We start from the raw sequence: 14,116 nt of genomic DNA, 5'->3' as shown, positions 1-14,116 counted from the left end.
GCTGACAGCTTCAGTGCAAACTCCCCTCCCACCAAAAGGGCAGATATCTATCCCAGCAGAGTGCTGCCCCCCTGACATCTCAGATGCTCAGGTAAGAGCTGCCCTCTCCAAAGCAGAAAACACAGCATCAATGGGACCAGACGGTGTCCCGGGCTGCATCCTACATGAACTCCAAGAAGAGCTAAACCCAAACATAAAACTACTGTTCAATCTCAGCCTTACTACAGGATATGTGCCCAAAGAGTGGCGTACAGCAACAGTGGTCCCTCTCCATAAAGGTGGTGCCTCAACAGATCCTGGAAACTATCGCCCCATAAGCCTGACTAGCTTGGTCTGCAAAGCTATGGAAACGATCATCATGGACCTCATAAATAAAGATATTGGGAACCTACAGACACTGGATCCTGCCCAGTTCGGCTTTGTTAAGGGCAGATCCTGCCTCTTAAACCTGGTTGATTTCTTTGAAACAGTCACCGAGGCCATTGACGAGGGGAAGGTGGTCCACACAGCCTACCTGGACCTCGCAAAAGCCTTCGATACAATACCCCACTCGGGCATTATAGATAAGCTCACCAGCTTAAATATAAACCCCTATGTCACTAGATGGATTGCAAACTGGCTCAAGGACAGAACCCACATGGTTAGAATTGCTGGAGCCATGTCAGACTCCAAACCAGTTACAAGTGGTGTCCCACAAGGCTCAGTCCTGGGACCTCTCTTGTTCGGTATATATTTCTCGGAGGTACAGGCCAACACGGAAGGACTGTGGCTGACCAAGTTGGCAGATGACTGCAAACTGGGCGCCATAATCGACTCTCCAGCCGACACAAGCATCCTCCAAAAGGGCCTCATAGAAACAGACAACTGGTGCCAGAGCCATGGCCTCAAGCTAAATGCCAAAAAGTGTATAGTCATCCCCTTTGGCAAAAACAAAGTGCCCATAAATTACCACATAGGTGGTAATCCATTAAGTACAGAAGTAGTAATTAGGGACCTGTTGACCCAAGTTGATAGCAATCTCTTATTTGACAACCACGTGGCCAAAGTGGTTAGAAAAACATTTTATATAGCCCACCTAATCATGAAGGGATTCACATCTAGATCAGGGGAGGTCATCGTGCCTCTTTACTCATCCCTCATCAGGCCCATAATTGAGTACAATGCCCCTTTTGGGATGTACCTTACCAGACACCTGCAGCAACTGGAAAGACCCCAAAAGTACCTCACCAAGAGGATCAAAGGGCTCAAACAGATGCCATATGCTGCCCGGTTAAAGGAACTCCAGCTCTACTCAGTGGCATACCACCTGTTCAGAGGCGATCTGTGCCTGACGTATAAAGCCATGTCCAACCCTGAATTAATGGACATGCTGCACCTCAGAAAATCCAAATCCCAAATTCCAAATCAAAATTACATGCATTTTGCATTCATGTAGTAATTCAGTAATGGTCTTACTACTAGATATTCTGATGGATAAGTGGCTGAAGCATGGCACAACAAAAGAGCTGAAGCATGATATGGGAAGTGATCAGAGTCCTTCTCAAAGACGTGTCCAATGTTTTGGTGCAAAACACTAACTAGGCACAGTCCTTAGTTTCTCAAAGAGGGGAAAGAGAGAAAGTACTGTGATGAATACATGAAATACGGATATTCCTATCTGGGAAATGACTGTCCTAAGCCACAATGCGTGGTGAGTGGGGAAGTGCTGTCAAATGGTAGCATGAAACCTTCCCTACTTTTACGTCATTTAGAAATGAAACATGCTACCTATAAAAACAAGGAATATAGTTTTTTCAAACAGTTAGCGGAAAATAACAAAAGATCGAATTTGACGTCATATATCCTGTCAGGTAACAAAGATTACGAAAACACAGTTGAAGCTAGTTACCGTATCGCAAAATGTGGTAAAGACATACTATACCTGAGAATCTAATATATCCCCGTATAACAGATGCCGTTCGATGTATGCTTGGAGAAGAACATGTGCGGAAAAAGAACACCATCCCTTTTCTGAACAATACAATATCTCGAAGAACTGAAGATATGCCTGATGATGTTGAGATGACCGTAATAGGTAGAATTAAAAGCAGTAAAATTTTCGCTATTCAAGTTGATGAAAGCACAGATGTTGCCAATTGTGCTATTTTGCTTGTTATTGCAAGGTATTTGAAAGATAATGAAGATGAAGAAAACCTTTTGCTTTGTCATCCTGTGTCACAACGCACAAGGGGTGAGGATATATTTAATGTTATTGATTGTTATTTCAAAGAAAAAGAGATTAATTGGTCTAACTGTTGTGGATTATGCACCAATGGTGCCAAATCTATGTCAGGGATTTAACTCTGGTCTTCGTGGTCTTGTCATGAAGGTAGCTGACAATACATGTTGCAGCCACTGTTGCATCCACAGACAAAGTTCAGCATGCAAGAAACTCCCTGGTGAATTAAAACTCGTTTTGGATGAAGCTGTGAAAGTGGCGAATTTTATTAAGTCGAAGTCCACAAACTCAATAATTTTCAAAGGTCTGTGTGAAGAGATAAGTCCTCATTCTACTCTGCTCCTTCATACAGAAGTAAAATGGCTTTCTCATGGTAAAGTACTTACCCAGCTGTTTGAACTCAGACATGAAGTCCAGGTGTTTTTTGAAGACTATCTTTTCGTCCTTGCTTCCAAGTTACACGACTGTAACTGGCTTCAGGTGCTTGCATATTTATCAGATATTTTCCAGAATATAAACAAATTAAATTTGACACTTCAGAATATCTCAATAACGATCTTCGTCTCAGACAAAATTGAATCTATGATTAAAAAAATTGATTTTTGGAGGTCATGTCTTGAAAATGGCCAACCTGAGGTATTTGAAACTCTGCATAATTTCCTATCTGAAAACAGGCTTCATCTATCCTGGGAAATGAGCAAGAAAATAACTGAACACTTGAATGGGCTAAAATCGGACTTTCAGAAGTACTTCCCCAAACCTGAAGAAGAAAACTATTGGATTTCAAATCCTTTTGAAGAACAATATGTCCAGGCAGCTAAATTATCAGTCAAGGAGAAAGAGAAGTTGATTGAACTTTCAACTGATAGTACTTTAAAAGCCGGATTCAAAGGACACTTTCTTATTAACTTTTGGGCAAACATCAGCAGAGAATACGAGCAGCTTTCTGACAAGGCCCTTAAGTTTCTTTTGCCATTTACAAGTACTGAACTGGCATAGAGAGAGCTTTCTCATGTCTTTATTAAAAACAGATATCGTAATAAGCTGAATGCAGTTCCAGATTTCCGATTACACCTTTCATCCGTTGAACCCAAATTCAAAAAAACTGTGTGCCTCAAAACAAGCACAAGGCTCACACTAAATATGTTTAAGATAAAGTTGTTTAATAATTATTTGTTTGTGTATTTTGAAATGTTTAAAAAGTTTGAAATGTTTAATTGTATGATTACTTTACGACATATTTATATTTATCTTTGTGTTTTGGAGATTATACACACATATATATATATATATATATATATATATATGTATATATATATGTATATATATATATATATATATATATACACACACACGCACACAAAATATATGCACTCTGTTCACTTTACTATTAGATTGTTTTTTTATTATTTTATTATTATTTTATTAGTTATTTATTATTATTATATTATTTTATTAGTTACAGCACATACATTGGACATAAAAGCAACTATTACAAATGACAGCAATATGAGGGGTACAATTTCAGGGAAATGGACTGCCAAGGGGTACGCAAGTCAACAAAGTTTGGGAACCGCTGTTCTAGAGGACAGGGACCCAGAGGACATAATGTCCTCTTCATCGGTTATAATTTAGGGGGAGAAAAAGGTGGGGGTCTGTAATCCAGTTCTTCTTCCCCATTAGTGAACTGAGTTCAAGTCTCTCTGGCAAGGGAGTCCAGAAATAAAGGGGTGGCCAGGGTCTAGCAAACAGTGACGAAGTAAAACAAAAATTGTAAGCATTACAATTTCATGGGATGTCTGGTAGAAGGGGTTAGGAGCAGATTTGTCTAATGGCAGCTGCTGAGGAGTGACTAGCATCCAAAGCTTGGACACAAGGGTCTCAATCACTGGCAGTGGTCACCTATTGGCAAGTCTTTGGAGGCATGTCCTTAGGCTCCAACCAATGGAAGAGGATGTCCTCTTCAACAGGGTGGGGATACTGTCTCTCAACTTCCAGAAATAATAAGCACAGATGGGAGTTGGATACTGGAGGGCCAACATCTAGGTAAGTCAATAACCTTCATGGATTTGGTCCAAAAGGGCATGCTTGAAACTGATGGTGTGGCTGCTGCCACAGGGGCAGCACCAGAAGCTCTCAGTACAAAAGCACTCAATGGGACTTGGGGCTGCAACTGTGCCTCAGTGGACTTGATGCATTCTGACCTAATCAGACTCAGGAAAACAGGCACATTTGGGGTCTCTCTTTCCTTTTCTATCAGGCTGTGCTTTTCTTCTTTCATGTGTTTTTCTTTTTTTGATGGGATGTATGCAGGTCCCTGTAGCTGTGTCTAATCAGTTGAGGAAAGCATCTTAATTATGCCTGCTGGTTGCTTTTTATCCAAATATACCTGACATGCAAGTTTTTTCCCCTGAATGCTTTATAACTAAACCCTTGGCAGATTTCAGAGTTTGGAACATAGTGCTCTCAAACAAGGCAATACGAGTTCTGATCATGGTAGTCCATATGGGGAACCTGCCTCTCTCAAGAACTGGTTTTCTTTCCCTGAGGTGGACATACCATATGGACCTCAGTATGTCAGAAGGCTGATCAGAGTATCTTAACCAAAAAAACTTACCTCTTCAATCAAAAGGACAAGAAAATGTCCCCAGCTATGTATTTACCCACTGTGATGGATTGTCTTTTGGCCTAGGCAGACACCAGACTGGCTAAAGACCTTTCGTTGAGATGATGCATACATACACCTACAGGACAAAAAAAAGATGGACTGGGAAAATGCTGACTTTATAGCAGAATATGCTGATATCTGAAGGAAGGCAGCCTAGCGTGACGGAGTAAGGATCATCTCTGTGAAGTTGAGACAAATGTTAGACACAGTCTGTGGCAGACATGGTAGATTTATAGCTATTCCATGACTATTTAATCTTATGACCTTTTATGCCTTGCTACTACCCTTCCTCAAACAACACCTCCTTTGTCCAGAAGGACCATACCAGTCATTCCTGGAGTAAATTTGTGGCTACCCATCCAAAAGAATATAGTGACTTGCACCACTTAACATGCAAGTTGAGTCTATTAAACAGGTTTGGAAGAGACTGTGTTACAAACCTGTCTCTCTACTCATTTTATCTGTTGGTGAAGAGTCAGGTCCTTGGTTCTAGTACTGGGGGAGACACTGGATTTGCAGATATACAGGAAGTCCAAAACAACTGGGTCTCTTACTGGTACAATAAGTGAGACACGGATCTCCCTCTTCAAAAGCCTGTAAGGCACTGAATAAAGGAACTGAGCTTCAAGTATCTCTTGACAGCTCAGGGACTTTAGGCCTAAACATTTTGGTTAGGAACCTTTGGGGTCTTTCTTATTGTTTGATGTGCTTACTGTAATGTTTCCTGAAAGGGGCACTGTACTCAATAACTGGTCTGATCAATACTGAAAACAAGAGAGTGATTACATTTAGACCTTGAAGATACTCCTTTTGTAGTAAGATGTGCTAAATAAAAAATCACTGTCACATGGTCAAAACAGAAGGAATCATCAACCCAAGTTCCTAGGTCCCTGACTATATTTTCATTTTGTAGTGGTATGTCATCTATATAGTATGGGGAGGGGGTGTACAAAAAAGTGACTACTACACTTTTCAGCATTTAGTTTGTGCCCATTTTCAGAACACCATGAGTTTGCTAGGGACAGTTCATGCTGGAGGGTTTGGGTGTCACAGGGTGACAACTTCCTTTAATATGCAGTCATCTGCAAGCTTTGCTAGCAAGAGGTATTGGCTGTTTGCTTAGAGACCTAAGACAAAGATCAAGAAGGAGGTGTCCCAGTACACAGCACAGCTGGTCACTTTCATACACTCTGACAAAGCACCTGTAACATGCACTGCATGAGTTCAGTCTTTCATCCAGATTGCTAGTCATCTTAACATTCAGCTTCTGTGTGAGGCCATCATAGGGAATGGTACTGAAGGCTTTGGCCAAGTGAAGATGCACAGTGTGTACTGCATGGCTACCATCTATAGACCTCATAATCCTTTTTAAGTTTACTAACTTCAGTACAGAAGCTCTACTCTTCACAAAACCAAACTGTTGTGGAGGGGGGTCAAGTCAAATAAGATTTTCAATATCATGGTCAACGAGGTCAGTCGATGAGACTTGTAAGACTGACATGTCTTAATGTTCTGCGTTGGTTGTTAAGGCCACCCTTACAATAGGGTATCATGGCTGCAGTGTGCCACTCACTCATCAGGGATGAAACCAGTAGCTAAATGTATGTTAAAAAGTTTATGGAGTGGGTCTGCAAAGACTTGTTTAACATTATTCATTAAGCAACCTGGTATACTTACAGGTGCTATGGAGAAGTATTTTGGTTAGCACTTTCAGTAAACGATTTAAAGAGATACTTGAAGGAGTAAGGGATTCATATATTTTGTGGCTTTGAATACTCGTCTTGGAGGTGAAGTTGCCATCAAATTTGTTTCCAAGGATATTTGCAATGTCTATTGTGTCAGAATAAGTTTAGAGCAGTACAGAGTATTGTTTCTTACTTTTCTAAAGTAGCTAAGGAAGGCTTTACCATTATATCTGCCTTCAGAAACCAGCCTAAGTTTGTGGGCTCAGCTGTGGTCCTGATTTATTTTTTTTTTGTAATGCTTTTTAGATGTTTTTCTTGAGAAGAGTAGCGCTGAATCGGCTACATAACTTAAGGAGTTTCTAACTTTTGTTGTGCAATTCACTTATGGTAGTGAACCACCAAGGTGGCTTATTTTTAAATTTCCCATGGTAGGGACTGTTAACTCAAGCCATTTTTCTAAATGAGTATAGAATACCTTGGTTAGTTAAGCTTGATGCTGCATCAAGGTCAGGGGTGGTGCAGTCATAAGTGAATTTTGATATTTCACCATAGCGTAGGTTGAGGTTGGCACGTTTACAGTCTTTAAATTCAGTGGGGTTTGTTGCAGGGTCTTTTTTGAAGTTTAAAGGAGGAGGTTACAAAGTTTAAAAACAGAGTTGATAATGCTGTTCCCTCTAGTAGGGTTGTTTACTCAATGATCAATGTTTTTTTATTCATTAATATCCCTTTGCTCATGATTACAGCAGAGAATCACATGAAGAGCATTGACAGTTGCTTAGAAAACACAGAACAAAAAATTCCAGAGAGTGCATTTTGTCTAAATCAAATTCAGCACCATTTTATGGGACATTACAGAGACTAGACCAATGCAAGTGTAACACATTTAGTGTACAGTTGGCTTTTTACACACCCATTCAGTAAATGCATCCTGTACATATTCAGCAGCCTTAATATTTATCTTAACCCTCATAGGAGTGTCCATTGTGTTTGTTATTAAACAAATGCACAGATCACTCCTTTCTATAAATCACTGAATGACTCTACTACATGTATTTATCTAACTTCTACATTTCACCACCTTCTACCTCCAACATTCAGACAATGCTTAAGCAATTATCTCGACTCAGTTTTGCCACATTTTACCAAATAAATCTTCCTTATAGACAAAAATACATGGTCTGCCCCTTTTGTGACATATACCCCTGTCTCCTCCAGCAACAGACCACTGCTACCACATAGTTATCTACTGCCAACATCATCCTAGAGCCACCCGTGGCTCATATACCTTTGGCAGAATTCACTTGCGGTTGCAACAATCAATACAGGCCACACCTTCCAGTGCTCCACAGCAGCATAAGCAGTACCGTATGTACTAGGATATACTCCTGCTCACTGCTTTTGATGGAGCTTCTTGTAACAAAGTAACCGCTTCTCATATCCAGTGATTTTCAACCGCCATCTAAACTCATGACCATGTCATACAAGCTCACTTGCCATGCATTTACTGGCAACTCAGCATTTCAGATGTTTGGGGTGCTTAACTCATGCAACTAATCCAAAATACTTTTTCAAAGAAATCTCAATACTCACTCAATAGGTTTTCCTCGGATTTCAGACATTATTGCACTTTCTCCTCCCAAGTACTCATAGCAAAGGCTCAAGAAATTGTATATCACAAAAGCTAGAAAGACAAAAAGTGAATGTGGTTAAGCACAACAAAAAAAAATACATATCCTTTTAAAAGTTGGCAGTCTCACGGTATAGTCTAAATATCAGACCTTCATCAGAAATTTCTTATAAAATCAGCAAACAGAACAGAAGTGTATTCCTTAAAACTCAGTCAGTTAATGGATGCTATGTACGGCTACAAGTTAACCCAAGCAATAGGACAAGAGGAGAAATTATAAAGCAATGTCAAAAAGTTACTGCAGCCCAAACATCGTGGCAGATATCTTTGGATGCAAGATAATCCTGGAAGCAGAGCTTTACATTAACATGTAAATGATGCAAAATTATCAATAGAGAATCCACTGAATGTTCCCTTAATGTGAGCTCTAAGACTGTTGAACCTTGGTTGTAAAGGAGTTCTTTAATTACACTCCTGGTTGAGTGACCTCAGATATGTTCAAACTGATCATGCTACATGGGTTACATTTTGTTAAAGACATAACCGGACAGCTTCCAACGCTTAAGGGCACCTTCCGTGTGCCCAAACTGTCAAGCAGCATGAGATGAGCTGACTAAGACAAGTCTGGGCGTGAAACCTTTCAGAGCTTTACTGCTGCTGAACAGTATGCTCCTCTGAGGCTTTTGAGGATCGACGGTCAGCTTGTGCTTTACTTTGCTGGGCAGTTAAGCTCCCTTTTGAGGGAAAAACTTCCATTCTCTTATATTTACTGATGCTTTATTTCTTTCATCTTTAAAAAAAAAAATTATGTTAAAGGTAGGAGTGTTGTGTTTTAATGGACTGCCTCAAGACTGCAACACTTATAGCACAAACTAACAAATGATCTATTTTCTGTGGAGAAATTGTGTTTATTTTCCGTTGGAGGGCTGCCATAGTGTTTCAAAGTACTTATTACTGTGTTTTTTTCCTGTCAAAAGAGTCACTTCTGTGGACTGGTAGTTTACCGGCTTTTGTTTGCCTTCCCCGGAAAGAGGCACCATTTTCAGCTTGATAATGGAACACATGGCAAGTCCCACAAGTCAAGGGTGCTGGAACCATACAACCACACACACACATACACACTTTCAGATCTACACATCTGTTTGCCTCTTTGGGGGGAGATCAAAAATAAATGATCCCTGGCTTGCGTCTGTGTTAACTACCAAGCAGAAACTGTAATTTACACATTTAGGATGTCAGCAGACCATCCATTTATCCTTCAAATGGCCACAAACTGAAAAAGATAGTCTTTAAGCATGGACCCGGGAAATGCAGTTTCTGCTTGGCAAGTCGCACTTTTGGAATGAACTCTGTGGACCACTGACTTTGAGTGGACAGAAGTGTTAAGTGAAGGGGGATGAGGTGATGGCAAGCAGCCTGAACTGTAATGATATGAGATCTATCGGGCATCTTCAATAGTAAAGCATCATGGTGAGTGAAAACCACAGATTTCCTTTTTTTCTTTTCAATTGCTTACGGAATGGAGACTCACATGAGCAGACAGTAGAACCTGTTCTCTATGCCAGGAGGTTTGCCCTTCCTGCTGCATTCTATGCAGATCAGTAGTGCTCAAGTTTCTTCTTTCCTCTCTAAGCTTGGGAGGGGCGTTCCGAGCCTGCACACTTTGCCCTGATATAATCGGGAACCAATCCTTCAGTTATTTAATGTTTCTAATTGAGGTAAGATATGAGCACTCATTTTATAAGGTAATTTAAACAAATAAAAACACTTAAAACTACATACAGACAGGAACCAAAAAATTGAAAACCTTTTCTAAAAGTGCAATAAAATTTGTTGAAGAGACTGCTGTTATTGTGCTTTCAGAAGACATTACTTTTTCTGCCGTAAAGTCTTTGTTATTAATTATTATTATTGCAAGTCATATCACGTAACCTCTTAATCTAAAAATTGTGGACAAAGCCAAAAATAATTGGTGGCAAAGGTTCAAAATTAGAGACAAACTTTAAATATTGCTCTTATAAACTTAGAAAGTTAACAGAATGACAGGTTTTGCATTAGCATCCTTTTCTGATAGGAATGACGTCTGAAACTCAAATGTTTGTTATTTAGTGACTTCAGTTTTCCAATGATTTGCTACAAAACCACACATTTTATGAAAAGTCCAAAAATATGATGCAAAAATCGTGGCATTCTTTGAAATTCTGGACTGCTCAGATTAAGTTGCCTACGATTTTTTGTTGTCCCATTTTTAAGACATTTAAGAAACTGTTAATACAAAAATGTGGCATTCTTTGAAATTCTTACCTGCTGTGATTAAGTTGCCTACAATTTTTTGCTGTCCCATGTTTAAGACTTTTAAGAAACAGTTAATATTTAAACAGCATTTAATATAATCATCATTGTATTTAGCATTTATTTACAGCTAACAGAAATGACCTTTAGAACAGAGGAGTCATTTTGTGCATTCAGAGTTTTTGGCTGTAGGATGAGAATTTATCTGCCACTGATAAAAGATAATCCAGTGGGACTCTCTCTCTTTTTTTTTTTTTTTTTTTTTTTTTTTTTAATGTCCTTTGGCCGATACCATTTGGTAAGCCCAGTTAACTTGCAACTGCTACTTTAGAGGGTACAATGTTTTGTGGAAATCCTTCATTACAGTGAGCTGAAACTAGAGAGAGTTCAGGAACTTGTTCAGCATCACTAGAAAATACAGCAGGTAACTTTTCTATGTGTTTGATTTGGTGAAAATTTCCAATGTGTAAAATGGGACTTGAGTGTCTGTCCAGGACACACATATGGTGTATTTGGGTGCGACATACAAGGAAGACTCCTTTAGAGTAGCTAACAGAAGTGTGCCCTAAAATATATTGTTTAGACCTTGATTCTTTGGCTCAGAGAACACAGAAGAAACAAATGAAATACCTCTGAATTTAGACAGCTTTCTGTTTGCTTGTCATAATGCTTCAATGAATATTAATTTAATGTTGATGTCTAAGATTTGAGGGTGGCCACTAAGCTCATTTGAGTTGTATTTCCTTTGACCCTATAAATATTAATTTCTTTAAATTCACATGAAAAATGAATGCATACTTTTTATTGTGATTTTAATGAATGTTTAATTTTTCTGCTAAAGAGTTTCAGTTTGACAGCCTTTAGCTATTATTTTTTGCTGCAGGTTGCCCATCTTATACCTTCCAATCTTTGAGCATTAAAAACCAAAAGCACTGCCCTTTAAAAATCACAGCAGAGGAAAGAGGAGCACTTACTTATTAAAGAAAGACTTGGCTGCTATTATACTCTAGTGTGAGACCAGTTCTTATCAGTGCTGATACAGAATTTTGCTAAGCACCCTTCTTGTATCAGAAATATGATTAACAAAGTTGTCTTTTCCTCAAATTCAGTGTGTGATTACTGTTCTCCATTAACTACACATTTTCATTAAGTTTAGCAGTTACATACGATTTATTTTTTTTTAAAGAAGAGTATAAATTGATTTTTTAAGTCTTTATATTTCATTAGGCAGCAATTAGTTGTGGAAGTTTACTACAGATGTTATGTATGTTAATTTTGAAGAGGATGTGTCCACACCACTTTTTAGATTTTAGAGGTTTTATTAGCAATTTGTTATGTTGTGCATTTTTCATGTGGGTGATAGGTTTCAAGATGCTTAGGCATCCTGAATTCTGACAGAGACACTTATGGGCAATATTTAGAAAGATGACTATTAGCTGTTTTTGAAGGATGGTCAGTATAATTTTGTGAAGATGGTATAGTGTTGGCTTCTAACTGAACAGTCAAAGTTAAACTTAGCAGGTTTGTGAAAGGTTTGCTCCAGTTTTGATAAAAAAATGTTTTTGATAAGTCTGTGTAAGCTATGAAACCATAGAATGCTACAGAAAATACTGGAGTGGGCATTATTTTTTCTTTAGTACCGGTTCCCTTATGACTGATGGTATCAGAGCCCTTGGAGATGTTTGTAAAAAGTACTGTTGGTATCAGAGGCCTTAGAACTGTTTGCAAAACGCACTGCTGCTAAATTATCTGGATTTGAACCGTCTTTACTATAGTCAGATGAGGGTAAGAACAGATATGTTAACTGAAATTCCTTTATGCTTAGAAGCAAGAAGTAGGTTTTGCACTATGATGAAGGTGGTAGGTTACTGGTGAATGACTGTCTTAAGGGCTTTTTGATAATTAAGAACTGCAGAGTACAAAAAGTTATGGAGTTCCACTTCATGCACTAATGTACCTTTTGTTCCAGATAAACCCAAAAGAAGGTGTTGTACCAATTCTATGACAACAGTTACAGGAATAGTAAGGAATGCGCAGCGGGATCCTGCCTTGCAAACTGTTGCAATGGCACTGAGCTATTCCACCGTGAAAGGTGATTAGACAAAGCAACAGCAAAACTACCTCACAGGAACTTCAAAATGATATTGTGATAGAACTAAATATTTTTAGAAAAAATATACTGTAACTACCAAACTCACATTACAAACTTGTTTTCATGAATATGTGGATCATACCTTGAGTGGTTCATGGAATTTAGACATAAATCTTAAATCCCATACAACACATCATAAAAATAGTAGCAGTCTTCAAATTTCAAAGAAATGCAGGTGTTCTTTCGGGTCTATATTACACGATCGAACGTTTAGTCGAACAACTAAACCTTGATCACTAAATGTCGAAGACCCAAAACTGCGAATGGCAGTTTCCACACAGGGAAACAAGTTGTTTGGCCGTTATGTTGATTTTGCTCTTTCTCCAATGTGAGTTGGTGTATTTAGTTGGGGGGGGGGGGTGTGGGAGGCAAAGCCCCCCACTAGAGTTGTGTTTTTTTTTTTTTTGTTAGGTGGGACAACAGCATTATTTTCCTGTGTGGAAACTGCCATTAGCGGTTTTGGGTCTTCGACATTATTTATTCGACTAACTAAACATTCGATTGTGTAATATAGACCCGTTCTTTCAAACTTAGAAACGATCATTAGATGGGACTTTTATTGTTGGCCCATTTTTGACCAAACTCCTGACAGTCCACTGTACACTTTATTGTGTAGCTGGAAATACCCGGGCATGAGAAGTACTACGGCTTATAACATTTTCAGCTGCGCAATATAAAGTATATGGTATGCTGTTAAGACTATGGTCAGTTACAGATCCATCAAGTCCCTAGTAACACAGCATTGTTTTCTCTATGCAGGTCAAGTACTGCAGCAACCAAATAGCATAAGGCAGTGAAATTATTTCACTCCTATTGCTTGTTCCTATACAGCCCTTTATTGCAGTCATTCCTGTTCTAGTAAACAGACTCAAGTGAGCTAAAACAGCTGATACCTCAGAATGCTACTGCATCACTCACCAACCACGTTCAACAAGGGCTTAACATGTCATTTTATATGAAATTTCTGTTCAGACATTGCTAATACAATTGAGCTACCATCATTAGATGCTTTTGTCATGGTAGTAAATAGCTTTACAAAGATTTCCCTTCCCCCCACCCCGCATCATGCTTTTTGGTTTTCTATCCCACTGCACTCATCCATCATTAGGGTCCATAGACTCCCTCCTTTCAGCCCCACACTAACATAGATTTTTTCAGGCTCGGGGTAGAGTGAAACTCGATTTTGTCCTGACTAGCAACTGCTTCCCTTGTAGGGGAGGGATTTTTATGTTATGACATACTGCCTAGTCCCTTTCCCTCTCCCATTCCCTATGCCCATCCTAGAATTGTCTGAGGGCTAGTCCCCTCTTAGTGGACCCTATCGTCCTTTACAGAGGGTAGAGATGAATGTCCCTTCCCCTGGATAAGCACACATCCCTCGCTGCCAACTCCTCAGACGCCACACTTACTAAATGAACGAAGGATAAAGCAACATCCCCACTTTCCGCTCCAGACCCTGCCCACACTTTCCCAG

General features: G+C 39.3%; 1 protein-coding gene across 3 annotated transcripts in view; it reads right to left on the bottom strand.

Annotated features, from left to right (window-relative positions):
* Positions 1-14,116, bottom strand: part of TMEM184B (transmembrane protein 184B) — a 1,551,114-nt gene that overhangs the window by 668,058 nt on the left and 868,940 nt on the right. For all 3 annotated transcript variants that reach the window (XM_044068425.1, XM_044068435.1, XM_044068443.1), the window contains exon 4: positions 8,162-8,252. In XM_044068425.1, the coding sequence (XP_043924360.1) occupies positions 8,162-8,252 (91 nt within the window). The remainder of the gene's footprint in view (positions 1-8,161; positions 8,253-14,116) is intronic.

The sequence above is a fragment of the Protopterus annectens genome, chromosome 1.part0 (assembly GCF_019279795.1).
Source record: "Protopterus annectens isolate FY-2018-M chromosome 1.part0, PAN1.0, whole genome shotgun sequence".
Classification (NCBI taxonomy): domain Eukaryota; kingdom Metazoa; phylum Chordata; order Ceratodontiformes; family Protopteridae; genus Protopterus; species Protopterus annectens.
The sequence above is the reverse complement of the archived record's forward strand: the minus strand, read 5'-3'. Positions and strand labels throughout refer to the sequence as shown.